The sequence below is a fragment of the Micropterus dolomieu genome, linkage group LG13 (assembly GCF_021292245.1).
Source record: "Micropterus dolomieu isolate WLL.071019.BEF.003 ecotype Adirondacks linkage group LG13, ASM2129224v1, whole genome shotgun sequence".
NCBI classification, from domain to species: domain Eukaryota; kingdom Metazoa; phylum Chordata; class Actinopteri; order Centrarchiformes; family Centrarchidae; genus Micropterus; species Micropterus dolomieu.
Genome location: NC_060162.1, coordinates 12,989,921 through 13,009,008, shown reverse-complemented (window position 1 = coordinate 13,009,008; position 19,088 = coordinate 12,989,921). Strand labels below are relative to the sequence as shown.

Below are 19,088 nucleotides of genomic sequence, written 5' to 3'. Positions count from 1 at the left end.
AAGGCCAAGCAAAATGCATTAACAGGGAAGTTTGACAAACAAATCAACCAAACAGCTTACCAGATGCTGGTGGTAAAGTATCATGCCATTTTTTGTCAACCAACATTTAAATAAATTTCAATAAAGGAAAATATTTTTTTGGTTGTTTTTTTAGCATTATAGTGTGGACAGCAAACATTTAGAAAATGCCCATGCTTATTACTCAGAGCTGCTCTGCAGCTGGAAGCTCTGAGTAATAAGCATGGGCAGAAATCTTTTGAGAAGTAAATTGCATTTTTCAATTTTATCCATGTTCCACTGTCTTAGTTGTGCTGAAAACCAGAGATGATCAAAACAAAATTTGAATGTGGGGTGATTCATGTCTGACTGGAAAGTATGCGTGAAATGATACTGTATATATTACCTTGGTTAGCCTTCATGAGCTGTTGTAGGACAACTAAATCACATGCTTTGTGGTTAAACATATAGCCATTCCAGCATATCAGTTGAGAAAGTGTGTCTTTTGTGTGACAAGATGTCAAAAGTTAACTTGGTGGTGTGTATGTTTGGCAGTATGTACAGTAGAGTGTATGACTGCTTGATTGGTACATGAGGCTACCTTCCACCAGTAAAATCAGGGTTTGGTCTGATGTTGTGTATTAAAAATGTTGTTGACCCAAACTGTATTAGCCAACAACAAGGAGGAAACTAAATTTTTGCTCTAAGAGAATGAGTTTATATTTGATAGCAAACATTGGCCTTAAAGGTCCAGATAAGTGGACAGGTGTAGTCCGACTGAGGTAGAGAAAGAAAAATTATTCTCTGTGGTGAGAAAAGCTAGAGGCAGAGATACAACACAGTCACATCCTCTTCTTTTACTTTTTGTTGCTTTGCAGCTGGAAGCTCTGAGTAATAAATGATGTAGCACTTGGGTAAGGGAAGATAAAGGGGCAGCCTAAAAGTTGGGGCGTGGATACATATAGAAAAAAAGAGACTAGAAAAGTAATATATCATAGCATAGTGATACAAATGCATTTAGGAGAGATTAATAAATTGCGGGCATAAAAGTAGGACACAACCGTGTGTTTAAGTTAACTTCTCCCTGTTTGCTGTGATCCACCATGATCTACCAGCTGACTTAAAATGATTCAATTTGCTGTGTTTAATTAAAGTAAATTAAACAGTAGACTAATAGAAATAACTGACATTTCAGTTTTCATCAACAAACTAAGACATTTTGATGATTTTATGCAGCATAGCCGACAGTAATCTGACCACTCTTCTTATAATATATTTAATTTACCATTCTGGCAACACTGTGATTATATTTTGATTATCAACCCATTATACAATAGCAGTCTCTATTTTTAGTTTGTTCACATTAAGGTATTCAAGCTGAACTGGCTGCCCTTCCATGCTAAGCGCATATAAATGACAGCTGTCATAAGCATTAGTAAAGATTAAACCCGATTTACGCGAATGTATACATTTTATGTAATCTTTGCGATCTTGTGTTTTAAAAGTAACAAACAACACCTCCATCTCGGTTAGCACATCTCTCATTGGGAAGTGGTTTCTTTTTACCAGAAACTGCGTGACAGTTTTCATGGAATCACTGAAAATTCGACCTGGTATGAGTTTGTAGGTAGCATGGGATTATACTCTTAAGGGCTTTAATGGGTATTCTGTAACGGTATTATATTTAAAAAGAGCCTCTGCCTTACAAGGTTCTGGCCACTATTATGGAATCCTATTGTCACTACACCTTTGTAAAACTACTTTTATTTCCCTTTCACATCTTACAACCATTCAGAATTCACTCATATTTACTTTAAACCTAATCTGCATTATTCTTTGATGTGTTAACATTGAGTATATATTATTTTACTCTCTTTCTCCACACACACACACACACACACACACACACACACACATACACGAAAAAAGGCAAAAGCATTTAGGTTTGCGCTTCAGAACAGTAAACAGTCACAGATTAAGCTGGGTGCATTAATGGATTATAGGACAATGTTTTTTCCCTATTTGACTCACACAGCTCCACAGTCACTCAGATGGCGTATTGGGATTATTGTACAACACTGCAACCACTTTTCTCTAAACAGAATGTGATAGGGAGACAGCAATGGCTGCATCACCATGTGAGCACAGTGGAGCTAAAGATAAAGTTTGTTACTTATGATCTACTCACTATTAGACACAGAGATTAATATAGATTCCTTCTTAACACATCTTCATACAACATTTAAAGAGCCATGAAATGTGCATATACATTTGCTCCATTCTACTGTTGAATGTTAACTCACTGAGATGTGTTCATAATTCACCCATCTCCCAATGCTGTCACTTTTGGACAGCAAAAATGCATTAAAAAAAGTTTTCATGCATTCATACATGAATAATCCAACAGTGTTGTACTGTTAACTACAGTTTACTATATATATTAGACATTAGAGATGATTGCATGACAAAAAGATCAGATACTGTGACTGATAATTGGGAGTCTCTTGCATTTTCATTTGGGTTGTAAATCCATTGTTATTATATATTATCATGATGTACCAGTCACTGCTGCATGTGTCAACAACAATGTTTTATTCACCATTGACCCCTGACTGATCTTAACATTGTGCTCCTTTGAAAGCGATGCAGTGGGTTCTACTTTATGGACTGAGTCAGATTTCGTGTGGGATTTGCAGAATTGCACAGGGGCTCCATGACATGAATCATTACAGGTCATTGGATTAAGATGGGATGTTGTGTTCCTGGACCATCAAATCCAGGAACAACTGGGAATCAGTCTGTTTTGAAAAGGAGTGATATTGTGATGCTCTTCTACTGGCAAATGGTAGAGCCTTAGGCATACATTTGGAACTTTGTGCATGTTGATTGGTCCATGCTTTGAGTGTTAGGTGGTGGGTGCAGGACTATATTTAAAACAATTCAACTCAATCTCTTTGCAAAACAAAGGGATGGTGAATGTCCTTTATGCGAACAGATCTTTTCACCTCCATCGGTCTGTACAAAGTGTACTAACCTGAAGGGATGCTGACTGTAAGACATTAGGTCATCTTTTCTATCTTCAGCCCTCATGTTCCTTTACAGAGAGAGAGAGAGTGACAGTCTGATCTTAGGCGAATAAGTGAAGAATGTAATTACAGGAAAAGAGAAGTCTTTCACCTTCTGTCATGATACTTTAGCACCTATGTGGCTTTGCATTTCCATTTTCCTTCAGAGTAAACTTCTGATCTCAAGTACGTTTTATGAAAATCCACTTGCAGTACATTGCAACACTAAATTACAATATAGGTTCATATAAATATAGGTCAATTGATAACGTGCATTTTACCACAAAGTGTGCATCAAACAATCTCATGGGAATCAGGAGTCTTTGAGACAAGGACCCAAACAAAAACTCTTTCAAAGAGACTGAAGTGTTGCCACACAACCTAATCTGAAAGGACAATGAGTGTTAACAACCTGTCATGTGAAGGCTTGCACACACAAAATTATCCACTGTCTCCTTTGACGAGATTTAAATCTGTGGTCCATGTGAAACTCTGCTCCCAGCAACTTTCAAGGTCAAAACACCTGTCACCCCAAATTCCCCACTCCCCGGATCAAGACACAAAAGGAAATATATGGCCCAAAGTCGCAACACCACATGAAAAAGAAAGCAAATATTTAATGTTTGTTCTGTCTCCCCTTTATGGCAGGTGGCATGTTTTGGCTGTCTAAACACACATTTACAACAAACAACTGTGGGAGGAGCAGAGAGGAGAGAGTGACATTCCAGCAAGTGTCCCTACTGAAAGCCATTAATCGGTAAAGTCACTGTCTTCACCATATCAAAATACTGTCTGAGTAACAGTATCATTGACCAAAGGATTGTTTTCATTTCTCTCAGTGGCTGAGACTTAAGGAGGCTTTGTCACTGGTGTCACAGACTTACAAACCTTATTTGAGAGTCCCATCCATCTAAAATGACGGGTCAGTAAACACTAGGAAGAGTGAGTCAACCTGAAACTAACAAATCCTTTACATTTTTCTTTTTCAACTTAGGTTCGGGTTATTTGAGTTGGCCAGATATAGAAAAACAAAACAAACAAAAAAATCATGCACAGGTAGAAGATACATACTTATTGCCATTTTGTGATTAAAAACATCAAACTATGGCTTTTAATCTGGAAGAAGGAAGGACATATGATCCATCAAATCAAGTTAAGTAAAGAAGGGACAAGAACTGCTATGGCTTTGCCATTGTTCTCCCATTTCTTCCTTGATCTACTGCTTACTTTATTTTGAACAGACATTAATGGGAAACATGACTTTGACGGGACAGTTAGGCCAGAGTTTACAGAATACATCATACTTTGCCAAAGTTAAAATGGAGCACTTTCCCAAAGGTCCATGAGCAGCCAAATAGCCTAGTTATATATTCTGCATTGCATAAAACAAAGTTGTTTTTTTTTTACTGTTTACATTTCGGCCTATATATATGATATTTGGCATGATCTCTACATTAAATCTCAATATCTGTAGGCTATTATATACTTATTACTTATTATAAAATAACATCACCTTTAAGTAAGAGCTTCCGGGGGGGGGGGGGGCAGAGCAGAACATAAAGGACTGGAATCGTGTTTCATGTCCCAGACTGCTTGGTTGTGGTCCTGTGTTGCGGATGTGTTTAAATTGTAACCGCTAGAGGGATACATAGGCTATATGCCTTTCAAACTCCGTAAACACCATACTATCACTATGTGCCATAGAGAGAATTACCGTCAGTGAGAGTTGCCTACCTGTGTGACTTCCCACTTTGAAAAAAACACAGCCCCGGAACATTTGAAACATGAGTTGTTCTTTAAAAGACTTAGACAGAAACTGCCTCTAAAGCGGACGGCGAGCTCCGACTCCTCCAAGTGTATCTGTTCCAGGCAATCAATGAGGACCGCGATGCTTACTTCTGCAGCTCTCTGTCCCTCTTTCTCTCATTCGCCTTACCAGCTATTATAGTGCATTTCAACTTTTGTACAGGCATACAAACAAAGGGAAGTTTGGATTCCATTTTTGACCACAATTTACCTCTTGTTTTCTGTAATAAAAATGAGAGGTCGGTTTGTTGTCACTTTTCTTTGGAATTTAATATGTGCCATTTCTTATGCTGTTTTACGGGTAGGATAAGGAAACAACAAAAAGGTGTGACAAGAGCTAGCCGGACAACTGTGGATTTCTGCGAGTAACTCCTACCGTCCAAAGGGGATGAGGGGGGCATCGGCCGGACCCCCCTCTTGATTGATTACTTATTAGTCATCCCTTTGGCTAAATGGGACCCATTGAAAAGGCACCGTGGAACACATACATGAATCAAATATTCCTGTGTCCCCTGAATGTCTCCAGAGTAATTTTGCTTAAGAGAGGGGGTCGTGGCTTAGCATTATAAAGAGGGAAAAACAGCATAGCTTTATGGGTTTATTTAGACAGTTTCTACGGTTTGACATTCTACCGCTGTAAAAAGAGAGAAGGAAAACTCGAGAGGATTCCAAAGAGCAGAACATTGAGGACATACATTTTTTTCTAGTTAATTCCGTTGTTTCTTTTATTTTTTTCCTCTCATTTTAAATATTTTTTTTGTCATTTTCTCTCCCGAAAAATGAAACTTTGGACATCTCCCTGGGTGTCTTGCCTGGTGATTCTCATCTTGTGTTTTGGATCAGAGTGCGGGACAGTCCGGAGAAAGGGGAGATCCAAGAGGGAGTTGGTGCGTATTAGGGAGGCGAAAGCCACCATCCCAGGGGCTTGTGCCACACGTCTGCCCCGGGGCAAACGGTCTTTGCCCGGCTTGGAGCGACGGGTGCTTCGCCAGCGTCGGCGCTCCTCTCACGCGGAGGAAAACTCTCCAGACCGGGGAAAAGCTGTCTATTTTACCGGCAGGGGAGATCAGCTACGACTGAAGCCTGGCGTGGAGATACCCAGAGGAAATTTCACTCTGGAGATGTGGATCAAACCGGAGGGAGGTCAACGATCACCCACAGTGATTGCAGGTAGGATAGTCTACACATCCTCCATCCAATTGTCACCCCAACTCCTTTATTAGTGTAACTCCAAAGCGGGTTAAATTGCAAAAGGAGGACTAAACATGCAAATGTGCAGTATTTTACCCCAATGTCATGTCTATCAAACAAAGCAACATGCAGTTTCAGCGAGTTGAAAATGAGTTCATCTATCAGACTAGACAATGATGTAATGCTCTGTAAAGTACAGCGGATATTTTAGGTAGTGCAAGCATAGGGTCAATTAAGATTGTGATCACATTTAACTTATCTTATATAGAGAAAATCGCTGCAATAAAATTTCATTTTATAAATGATTTTCCTTTAATTTTCCCACTTTAGAATGATGATTTATGTGGGTTACGATCGTAAAATCTAAACGGGGACTAGGGGCAGCAGATATAGGCTACTGCATCATTTGACCGGCAGCTGATGTCACTGTGCGTAAAATGTAATTTCTCTGAACCGACTTGGCTATTTTAAAACTATGATGTAATGGCCAAAACTTAGTGAGCGAGCACAGTCTCGTCAGGCACAAAGCGGGAGAGATGTGTTGTATATGTGGGCGCTCAAAGCACGCGCAGCTCAAGCCGCAAGCTTGAGTGCCCCCCAAAATCGACACCTTTGGCCTGGCTACCGGAGTTACGGGACAGGGCTGGAGAGTTCCAGGGTTTCCCCTCCTGCCCGAAAATGTCCTGCTTGTGTTTGTGCTGTGGCGGTGTGCTTTCATGGTGACCGATGGTGGTATGCACAGTATCAATGGTTTTTAGGCGAGTTTCAAATTTAAGGCAAAATCAGATAGTGATGATGCTCTATCCACTGACTGCGCAGAGGAGGACACACAGACACATGAGTAGATCCCCGTCGTCAGAGGAAAGCTCGCCACTCTGTAACTGTCATCTGTGCGCACTCCTTTTTGTCCTGCCGGATCTGCAGCCATGCATAAAGGAGCATCAGAGGCGTTAAAATGTTCTGCATCATCTGTTTAGACCAATAGCGCTTTTGTGCATTACAGTATAGTTTAGACAGTTTTTTTGTTGCTTTTCTTTGCCGATAGGGAGCGTTGCATACACAACTCATTGCCTGCAACAGTACTTAAGCAGATGGCTGCCTTTGAACTGAACTGAACTGAATTAAACTCAGTCCTCATCTGCCTCCTGTATGCCAGTTAGCACGTTTGGGGAGTTTACTGAACAATATGAGTAAATTTACATGCTCCTTTATTTTCTGTCTGTCTGGCTCCCCCCCCCCCCCCCCTCCAAACACATCAGTTATGTGTGTAGATCTGTGCGTTGAGATACAGTACACTTTTAGGTAGTGCTTGCCAGTTGGCAGGGACATGCTCTGCAAAACCAATTCCTTGTAAGATTCTCAAACTGGGGGAGTCGGGGGTGAGAGGGTCTGTTGTGACCTGAATGACTCTTAGATTTAGAGAGGATGGACACAATAACAAGAACATCTGTACAGTAAAATCCATTCCAGTACAACAAAAACACAAACAACAACCTCCACAGTGATCATAGAGTTGAATCTGTCATACACAATCTTGATAGAACATTAAAATGAACATTACATGCTTCACAGATGTGCTATGGATCACATTATTTTGTACAGGTGTTGTTGTTGTGCCCCGCCCCCCATCTTGTACTGGTTTCTGCCAAGCAGAGATTACTATTCATGTATAATCTTGTGTGTTCATGTTTTTTTTATTGTTATTTTTTTTAAAGATTTGCTCCCATTGCACTCACATCAGTGTGCCAGAGCAGGGACCTAAAGGGAGCAAATATGACGATCAAACAAATTCAATAAAGCCTAATCTTTTAAATCCAATTCAGGCCTCAAAAATCCCAGTGCCTCTAAAAATGCCCCATCCCCTTGTTTTGATCCCAGTACAGTGTTGTTTGCAGCAGCTGTTTTTTTTGTTGGTGTTGTTTTGACCACCAGCAATTTCTCTTTCTCTCTCTTTCTTTCTTTTTCATTTTGTCCTTGTTTTCTTTCTACTGGATTTCAATTGACCTTATGTTGACTTATGTTTTTGTTTTCTGTGAAACTGCTAGGGAATCATCTTACAGTGAGCACAGCCTCTGTTTGGAAAAACTAAAACTGGAATCTCCAGAGTGATCTAGTACTTTTGCTTCCTTAACCAACTTGTTCCTGTGTTTGTTTTTTAATTTATTGCACTCTTTGGAATATTGAAAACTTGATTTAGTTGTAGTAGTAGTAGTTGCTGACCTCCTTCATGTGAGAGGATCAGTTCATTACTGACTGTTAGTTGCACATTAATTTTTTTTCTGGTTTTTACAATATGATGAACCTAAGTTGTTTAAGTGGAGTTAACCAGCTTTCTCACAACAATTCCTTAGGAAGATAGGGCAACTTTTGGGTAAAAAAGGGAATGTTCTGGGATCAGTTGATACTTTATACTCCGTAGATGTCAGGTGAAACCATCATCAAATACGATTGTGGATTGTCTTGTGCCCTTTAAACTGAACCACAAGACTTCTAGATAAAAAAGTGCTTCCTCTGCGTGTGACAGTTAGATGTGGTCAGAATTGATCCCAGGATTGAAAGCATTTGAAATGTTTAAATGAAAAGTTTATATACACACATACACACACGTGCACGCACCCACCCACCCATCCATTCACACTCACACACAAAATCAGAACATCAAGGTTAGTGTCCAAATATTAAGCAAACCTTGTGCCCTATTTGCCCTTGTACCCGGGTCATGTAGGGTTGTCCCGCATCAAAGGAAGAGGAAAATCAATCATAAGAGGAATCGAGGCACTCCTCCATGACCTGCTGGGGACAATTATTTGCAGACGTTGGCAAATAATTGCTGCGATAACCAATATATTTTGGTGCTGTCATCTAGTGTGACAATATACACTAAGGTGTGTTCAGAAATGTGTTTTTCATGGATACTCATACCACATATTGCAAACTGTATCCTTCTCAAGTTTCATTCTAATCACGTGTAGCTGGGATACCAAGAGGAAGATGAATAATCTTGAGATTATGACTAATTACCTGTCAAGCGGTTGGAGTTTGAAGAGGGGTTGAGCACTGAGTGTAACACTTATCTTCAGCAATCATTACCTCAACTAGAACCATCTTCACAGTCTTTTTATTAGTTTGAATCATTACCATGGTCATGCACTGGGTGCCTTACTGTTCCTTAATGAATGTTTGCAAATTCTGACCATTGTCCTCACATTTGTAGGGAAGGTTCACTGTGTGCAGTGCTGTGTTAGTTCATGTCATCTGACATCCAAAAACAGGTTTAAAAACAACAATTGGTAGATCACTTACTTACTTTATTAAAACCAGCTTTTAGTTGAATTAATGCTTGAAACCTGACAGCCAAGTCAAATGTTTGAAGTCAAGTGTTTTTAAGAGCTGTGATGACATTTTTATAATCTATATCCTTGTTATGTTCGTTAAGTTTGTTTTTAAAATATTAATGGAATTTTCCATTGTCTCCTCTGGGAAATCGCTGTGGCGGTCACTTTAGTATGTCTATGAAAAGTGCCTTTCTTTGACCTTTCAGAGCCAGAAAAGCTCAAAAGTAAACGGAGTCTTCATTGTTCCCTTCCTCCCTGCTTTTTATCAAGTCCTTGTGACATTTTTCTTTGTGTGTGTATGTGTTTTTTTTTTTTTTACTTTTTCTTTTTTCCTGAGTGTGTTTTTCTTGGAAGAAGACAAATGGCAAGTGCAAGGAAGGTTGCCTTTGAACCTAACAGGAACAGCTCTCTACTGTAGCGTGTGCACATGTAAATCCCTTCTCCTGTGTGTGTGTGTGTGTGTGTGTTTCGGAGAGGACACAAATGTGTACAGTGTTTCAATTTGTCTTTGCGTATGGGAGAGTGTATTTGTTCATGTGCATGTATATATGCATGTCTGTATAAGTATGTGCATATGTGTGTAGGTTTATTTGTGTGAGCCAGAGTAGTCACAGTGCAGGGTCTGGAAAAGTGTAGTGTGTTAGATTAATTGAGCATGGCAGAATTATGACAGCTGTTTACACTAGGAGGCCTACGAGCATTTTAGCACACCTTTTAGCCTTGAGTGCACTAGCTGACAGATGGAAGGCTTTTTCCTTCCAGTGTAGTGGAAAGCCTGAAAACGTCATCCACCAAAGGACTGACCTTGACGCTGAACCCAATCCTCACTCTTTGAACATTAGTCCATTGAAATACCAAGTTAATGAATGCATACTGGAGTGTGCATCTAATTAGAAACAGGTCAAAGTTAGCAAGATGTCCATGCAATCACCATTAGCCAGCCACTTATCGCAGGCTCAGGTGGCCTAATCGATAGGGAACAAAGGCATCTGAGTAGACAAGTACATTGAGGCAAAGATGTGATCATCTTTATGATAGTCAGCTTACAATTTCACATGATACTAGAGGTAACGGAGACAAATATGAAGGGTATATACAAGCATGTGACGTAGAGATCCCAGAAGCAGCTGTAAAGCCTGCTATATTTCTATTTCTATATGGGCAGGGTGTGCAGGTCACAGATTGAGTGTCTCTCGGTGGAGAGATATAATTGCCAGAAAGCTTACAGTTAGAAGTGCTACCCCGATGTTAGCAAATCCAGGAATGTATTCTTGTGACAAGAGTAGAGTCCTGCTCTCGCCACAGAATCACCTATGAATACACGGACTTCCACATGCTGGACCTTGTGAGGCGTGTCAAGGTGCTTTGGAATCTTTGCACACTTTGACTGGACTGTATGGATATATGCACAAACATGCATTAACAAACACACATGCACACACACAAGCATGGACTTGTGTGCTTGCACACATGTACCTCAACAAGTGCTAAACAAACAAACAGTTAACATTCAGAGATCCCCTATTAAGTGAAAACACATTACCATGCTGAAGCTGACATATACGGTCCAAGTGAAACAGGAAAAAGGTGTATTGGTGCCTCTACAAAAACAAGGCTTTAGCAGAAAACTAGCCTTTTCTGGCTACCCCACTGGCAAGGGACATTTACACGAACAACTTTAAATGCGCTCAGTGTTCACGAAAAGCCTATACAAGGGTCTAAGGGTCTCCCTTAGCTAAACATGCACTTGAAACCCACTTTCCAGGACAACATGCATATAAAAATATAAAAACCTCACTTATTAATACATTAATATATACACAATTAAAAAAATCTGAATATTCCACAATGACATAGTGTTCAAAATATATACATCAAAATCTAATTGGCATATTGAACAACAAATGCTGAAATAAAATTAGCATTATGGATCATTTGCAAGTGACTTGTGAAGATTAAAAACATTTCAATGGTTGAAAAGAGCGGATGTTGACTGAGGAGTATCAGTGAAGTGTCAGCTCTCTGACAGGTGACTGATGATGACCAATGCTTTTGATTACAACTGTTCATTGTCTGCCATGTTCACATCCACACATCCACACTTGGAAATAAAGGCAGGCACATATTAACTGACTTTTTTCATTCTTTCTCCAGGCCTATACGACAAATGTTTCTACGCCTCCAGTGACCGAGGCTGGCTGCTTGGTATCCAGGCGGTTAGTGAACACGGGAATCGAGACCCTCGCTTCTTCTTCTCCCTTAAAACTGACCGTGCCCACAAAGTGACCTCCATCCACTCCAACACTCACTACATACCTAACCAATGGGCCCATGTGGCAGTCACATATGATGGTGTGTACATGACACTCTATGTCAATGGCGCCCAGGTGGGTGTCAGTCGGGAGCAATCAGGTGATGTGTTCAGCCATTTGACCAAAAAGTGCAAAGTGCTGATGATTGGGGGGAATGCACTTAATCATAATTACAGGGGGGCAGTGGAAAGGGTGGGTCTATGGAGGCAGGCCAGAGGGCAGAGGCAGATTATCAGGGATATGCAGGGCCACGAGGACCCCCAAGATCTACCTCAGCTGGTCATTCGTGAAACATTCGAGCACCCAGGACGGAAGTGGCTGACTGTGAAAGATGGTATCTTTCCTAACCCTGAGAAGGGAGGAGTTGGACGATTAGGGTTTCTAGATGGTGGAGGAGTCGGAAATCCTGAAGGACTATTGGACACAACGCTGGAGCCTCCAACTTGTGGTCAAACTGTCTGTGACAACGTCGAGGTCATCAAAAACTACAACCAGCTTTGGAACTTCCGTCGGCCCAAGAAAGTACGATATCGTGTCATAAATATTTGGGATGATGCATGGATGAGGCCAACTGTATCAGACCACCAGATCAGCCTGCAGCACCAGCAGCTAAATGATGCCTTTATGCCCTACAACATCACCTGGGAGCTTAGCATTCATAATGTGACCAATTCCTCTCTTCGAAACCGGTTGATTCTAGCTAACTGTGATATCGGCAAAGTTGGCAATGATGCATGTGACCCAGAATGCAACCATCCGCTGACAGGGTTTGATGCAGGGGACTGTATGTCTGGGCATCGGAGTCGTTGCCCTGAGCACAAACAGGGGAATGGGGTATGTGACCCTGAATGTAACTGGGAAAACTTCTTCTATGACCTTGGCGACTGCTGTAACCCCAATGTGACAGATGTGACCAAGACATGCTTCAACCGTTCTTCTCCACACAAGTAAGTCACTTTCATCACATTTAGCATGTTATCATGTTTTCAGGACTGGTAATCCTCTTTGGTAATTGTTCAGTAAACATGAGACTTAAATTCACCAAAAAGCCAAAAAGCTTTAACTAACCACAGCATTCCTTGCTTAATTTGATAAATTCTTCGGTTGACATGACTGAATAATTTTGGTAAACCAACTCCACTCCATGGTCTCACATGCCTAGAGTAAATCAAACAACATATCTTTCCATACATGTGTCCCTGAAGAGAGGTTTTGATGTCTAGTCCTACTGTTTCCTCACCATTTTGGCTGAGACTGAATGTAACATAAACCCCAGCGTGTGTGGCCTGGGAAATCCTCTGGGAGCAGCTAGTCCAGTCTAGCCTTGGCCTGGTTCAATCAGTGTTCCACACTTAAGCAGGGCAAAACAAATGCAACCGGATGACTTTCCTGGTAGCAAATACGCAGGCCAGACCATTCATTTTTGTTTCAGTATTTTCAGCAACTCTCTCCACCTTCTCGTTCTCAGTGTCTCCTATACCCAGTGGTTCTAATTAGGCTGGCTTGATTGGAGAAGGGAGTTAGTTTGGAAAGAGTGACATTGTAAACAGAGTGTAAGGGCAATTAGAGGTCAGAAAAGAGAGTCCAGTATGGCTTTTGCTTGTAGCAATGGAAATTATTTCAAAGACACACCACTCTCTCCAGGAAACCACTGAAAGACATGTTTTCTGGGGAGGCAGGTATGGGTCCCTAAACGTGGGCGCCTGAAAGAATTTTCCAGGAAAAACAGTGAAGAACGTTCACTTCACTTGCATGTGAATAGCAGTATTGCAGAATCTCCTAGGTGTACTGTACATAAACAAGAGCTTATGTGGTTTCTTGCAGCTACTTTAGGAGAATATGGAGGCCTTCATAAATGCATGCAAATTTTTGTTTTTGTGGTAATCTCTTTGTGGCTTGTAGATGATGAGTAAAAGCTGGCAAGGAGAATACATATCTGGAATTCGCTGTAATAAGGTTTGTGCCAGACCTCCAATAGCAGGATTGTTTGTTTCTTGGTACACTGAAACTCAACACAGTAGACTGAGACATATTTGTGGACAATGCAGGGGTTTTTTATGGTTACGACAGAGAAAGAAACAAAAGTGACTTTGTCAGTTTGTCAGTATTTCTTGCCACTGTCATGGGGGACAAGTGAAAGGGTGAAAAACCTAGACTTAGTATGCGGGATTGTTTGGGTCTTTCTGATAGGATGAATCAAGGAAACTAAGCTGTTTTCAATCACAGTTAAGCTGGAAGCATTGTCTGTTTGGCACTATCCTGTTGTTTAAAATGGCTGCTAAATAGCAAAATAATGACATCTAATTAACAACATCAGAGGGGAAAAGCAGGTGGGTTTGCCATGGCTTCCATCTCTCAGTTGCCACCACATCCCTTCCAGCTTAGTCATCATTAGAAGCTCATTCATCAAGTGGCAGGCAACTACTTCATTTAGACATCAGCCATTGGCAAAATGCTTGCAATGTTCAAACCTCCCTACGGGTGTTTGAGGGATGGGCTTGTGAAGGGAAGGTTACCAGCAAGAGAGAGAACGAGACAAAGACAAGAGACAGTCTCAGTCTAAAAAAATAGATATAATCTCACCAAGTGGTTGCTTATTTTGCTTTGATTATGGTATGTCTGGAGAGACTTGCAGAGAGCTGCACTACAAACAGTTTGACATTCCTCCTTAATTATGGAATTCTGGATGAACAATGTACTGCGTATGCAGGAGAACAATGGTTGTGAGGTCCTGCATTTATTTTTGCAGCGTTTGCGCCTGTTACCACTTACATGTAGTGTTTTCAGAAATCTGGCTAACACAGGACATAGGCAGCTCTGTGGTCCTGCAACAGTCTCTCCTCTGAAAATACCATTGATAATAATCCCCCTTTCCCTCCTTCCACATTTTGCTGAGGGAAATATTTTAGATTGTTTTCACAGTCCTTGGTTTTGACACTTCTTATGGTTTTGGTGGTATTTGATGTTATCTGACAGCATTTATTTTAAGGCTGAACTTTCTTACGTCTGGTGCTAGGGACATCTGAAATTGCGGCTGTAATTTATAAATATGTGAATTTACATTATGTGAGCAGAAAAGAAATGGCACAGTTGTTTGAGGAGCTCATGTGTGTGTTTGACTGCTGATGAAAGATCAATGTATTGTCTGAGCAACTAGGCAGAAGATCGCTTCCATAATGTCAAACCTCATACAAGTTCAAAGGTTTTTGTGAGCACCTGAAATTAAAATGCTTCTTGGAAACATCTTCAAAAGTAAAGCAAGATGGACACACACACTTTGCAAAGTAATTATTTTAAGACAATTTCAGCCTCAATATTTTTTGGGGAAATGAAGTTCTGCCCTGGCTTTATCAGAGGCTAATAGTTCATCTGTTTTCCTGTGGCCTCTGTGTCTCTTCCCCTCCAGAGTCAATACATCTCACTGTGGCAGGGTAATGGATGGACCACTTCCTTCTCTTTCTTTCACTCCCTCTCCATGCTGTATTCTAGCTCAGAGCAGGGAGCTAATCTCCAGGGTCCTTGACTTGGGTGTTTTACAGTTGGTCGTCTAAACCTTAAGCCCCCAGCCCATAAAACATAATGGAGTGCTTTGGTGTAAATACCAGGACTTTGCACTTCCCCTTTAAAGCCATAGCATGCTTATAAAAGCACCTGTTGTCGAGGTTTCACCTGTGCTCTCATGGGGGCCGATAGAAGTCTCCCCGCTTAACTAGGGGACGGAGGGGAAAATGGATCAAGGAGGGCCTTTTCCTGGGCCACTAGGCAGGCAGGGGAGTTGCATCTGTCTGTGATGGATTACCAGATACTGTTGGTAGTCTTTTGAAAATATGACACACCAGGGAATTTAGTTGCTGATGGCTTGGCAAGGTCACTGTTGTTCAGAAGTCAAGGAAGGCACTGATGAAGTGGTTCACAAATTTTTGCCAGGACTGAGGGTGTTCACCCCAGTACTCCATTAAGAGCTCCTACTTCAGATAAGAACTGGGAGAGTTGGGGAGCATTTAGACTGTCCCATCGTCCATTCCATATGTCTCCAAATGCTGCTTTTTCATTCTCAGAAATGAGCAGTCAAGGCAGGATCTGTAGAATCTGAGTGTTGACATCGTTCCTGTGCATGTGCCTTCCTTAGAAGGGAAAAAATAATCAGAGCAGTAAGTTGGAAGGTTAAAAAAGCGAGTGCAAGTATAGTAATAAAGGCAGGGATGAAAGATGGGTTTAGGGGCTGTGGTGTTGACCGAACTGATGACAGGGGAGCTGAGGGCCCCCTCCAATTTTAAAACTGTTCTTGGCTGTGAGACTATCGTTGCCATGCCAGCTCGCCCCAGCTTTCACATTATGCTGCCCCAGACATATGTATACAAGACAAATTTATGGGCTTATATGAATTATATATGGGAGTAAATGGATGATGTCATAATCCCCCCATTTAATATGTATCAGATATAAAGGCGTTAACATGGCAGTTTGAGCTGCTTTGCCCACCCCTGGATCTCCCCACAACAGATGCCCTGCAGCCAAGCTTGAATTTAGCAAAGCTTGATTTTCTGCACTCACCTTACCTTTCACTCTCTCTCTCTCTCTCTCTCTCTCTCTCTCTCTCTCTCTCTCTCTCTCTTTCTCTCTCTCTCTCTCTCTTTCCCTCCCTCAATTTTTCTCTTTCTCATACTCCTTCTTTGTAAGTGTTTTAATTTTTTTTCCCAGGACATGTCTGAAAAGTGGTGTGGTTAAATGCATGGAAAATCCTGTCCTTCCCAAGTGGCTCATCTCGGCTGAAGAAATGTATGATGAGAGGCAAGAGAGGGGAGCAGGGCCTATGGGATGGAGAAATAGCTAAGGGGTGTGTGTGTGTGTGTGCGTGTGAGAGAGAGAGAGAGAGAAACACACATGGCGGGGTAAAGGGTTATTGGCAAGGAGGTTTGAGTAAGATGTGGATAGACAGATAGAAAATGTTTGAACGGCCCAAATTGTTCTGACTACAAACACCCTCACAATGATGTTGTTGGGTAACCTTCCTACAGTGGCAGCTAACCAAAGCCTCTACCAAATCTTTACCAACATAATCATCAGACAGTGTAAAATCTAATACATGCACACACGTGTATGCACATGCAGACATAGAAAGGCCCTTTGATTTTTAACTGATAATGCTAAAACTGTCTGCTTTGGCTCTGAAAGTTCCCCTGTGCATCAACCCAGCATATGATGCACATTAAGTTTTTGTAACAGGACCATGGGCGTTAGAATAATTGAACTCAGATTAGTTAGGCTTTGACCCTACAGTAAAACTGCCACTCTTATTCATTGCTGACTCAATCATTTCAGCATTGAACCCCTCTGACCCTTTTCCCCCTCATGCATGTCCAAAAACTCTGCACAAATATTTTTTAAGGAAATAATGAAATTCCTGAAATTATTAGGAAGAGGGACCTTATATCATCTGTTCTCTCTCTCTCCTTAAACCTGGCCCCAGCGAGTGTACCCAGTTACTCTCGCGTAGGCTTGAAGAAAGCATTTTCTACCCTGAACAATTTATTCAGAATGTCTGTTTTGACACAATGCTGCATCTTCACTGAGCAGCTCCTTATCCAACTTGTGAATTAAGGCAGAGAGACTTGTTTAGCAAGGGTTATAGTGATGTTATGAAACATTTTGTGTAGCTGCATATAAAATGTGCATTGGAGGTAACCTTAGCAGGCTTGTCGCGGTGGAAGAAATATCTCACTGGTGTAAATTCCTCCAGAACACTGCCAAACACCAGTGTTACTGACTTTTAAATTGCTTCCTTTAGGCTTCACTGAACATACGCTATGAGACAGCTTGGTTTTACACTCAAATTTGAATATTTCATACAAACACTGGCTTATTCAACATCAGCAACAAACAAAAGGAGAAATAGCACATTTGCACAGCTGGCTTGATTTTAATCAACATTTCAGTCTCAACGCAAAATAAAGTGGTTGAAATCTAAAAGAAAAAAGTATCTAATAAAAATAACAGAAGCAGCAACTGAAATGTCTCGTATTTACTGAACATATAAAGAGAAAATAGTTTAACACTGAACTCAAAGTGGTGCCGCTCAAGCAGTTGTACTTCTTGTGGCTACCAAATACTCCACTATAATTTAGCTGAAATCAAAAAATGAGAATTTTCTAATTGTAGTTGCTATTTTTTGAGAATATTGCTTTTGTTACCACAGGGCCATAAATCATAAATTGCAGTGCATCCCAGTGAATGGAGTTTTTCACAAAATAGATAAATGGCAATGCCTGCTGTCAACAAATTCTGCCTCTGTATATCAAATCAGATCATATCAAATCAAATCAAGTGTCTTTGTCTAGTGGAACTGTACACAACCTTATAACTTTACAACAATTCAATAGTGTTGTTATACTTTATTTCAAGTCAGTTGTTGAGTAGGAGAGTTAATATAAATAGCACACTCCAGGATTATGCACTTCACAAAGGTATGAGTCTTTGAAATGTTTGCTTTCATCCTTCTATTTACCTGAGTTCACTTAAGTGGGACAAACTTGATAAAACATAACAAAGCATGATGTTTACTCTCAAAACTGAATTGCATGTATGATTTTAAGGTTGGTAGTAACAATTGAATGACCAGGATCTTTTGTGTTCATAATATATGGAATTAGTACAAATTTAAACATTGCACTATTGACATGGCATCTTTTCAAAATTATTTTCCAAATGTACCATAAGGTATAAAAACAGATGAGGGGTTCATGTAAACAAATATGTGCAGTATAGCTGCAAGTTAACCTTGTTACCTAGCTGTAGCAACTCAGATATGACCAATCATTCTCTAGTATTTGGCAACGCATTGTCACTGATGGAACCCAAAGTGCCGTTCCTATTCTTAATCTCATTTTTACAATGCCACAATTTATCAACTTGTTTACCCACCCACATTATTCACATTGTCATCCATCCATCAGCATTTCACCATTTATGTACAGGTCTGAGCAGCCCACTTCACTTTCACCTAAACCTTTTCATCAAGATCCATTTTTATGCCAGCACATCCAAAACAAGTCTCTACACATTATTCCAATATTTAGCCACTGCCTTAGGGATGTGTAGATGGTAAGACACAGGGTATCCTTCACAAAAAAGTGCTACCAGCAAGGAGTTTATTTGTTCCAGTAAGAGGATCACAGTTTGCTCTTTTACAAGTTAGTACACATTTAACTAAAGAAGAGGAACAGGTAAATCACTTAGTGTACTCTTTTGCTGGCAGGAAATTCTCCCTACGGGTTCAGGTACAGTAAATGCATGTTGTTTTGGCCTCAGTCTTGGTAGGTAGGTAGATTTTTTTTTTTTTTACAATACAATAGAGTGAAATTGAGTTTGTAAGTTCTATTACT

At 40.6% G+C, this 19,088-nt stretch overlaps 1 protein-coding gene across 2 annotated transcripts in view; it reads left to right on the top strand.

Annotated features, from left to right (window-relative positions):
- The first annotated feature begins 4,973 nt into the window (after nucleotides 1–4,973).
- The window catches only part of pappaa (pregnancy-associated plasma protein A, pappalysin 1a), a 108,387-nt gene continuing 94,272 nt past the window's right edge, over nucleotides 4,974–19,088 (top strand). For both annotated transcript variants that reach the window (XM_046067052.1, XM_046067051.1), the window contains exons 1-2: nucleotides 4,974–6,038; nucleotides 11,549–12,653. In XM_046067052.1, the coding sequence (XP_045923008.1) occupies nucleotides 5,648–6,038; nucleotides 11,549–12,653 (1,496 nt within the window). In that variant the 5' untranslated portion in view covers nucleotides 4,974–5,647. The remainder of the gene's footprint in view (nucleotides 6,039–11,548; nucleotides 12,654–19,088) is intronic.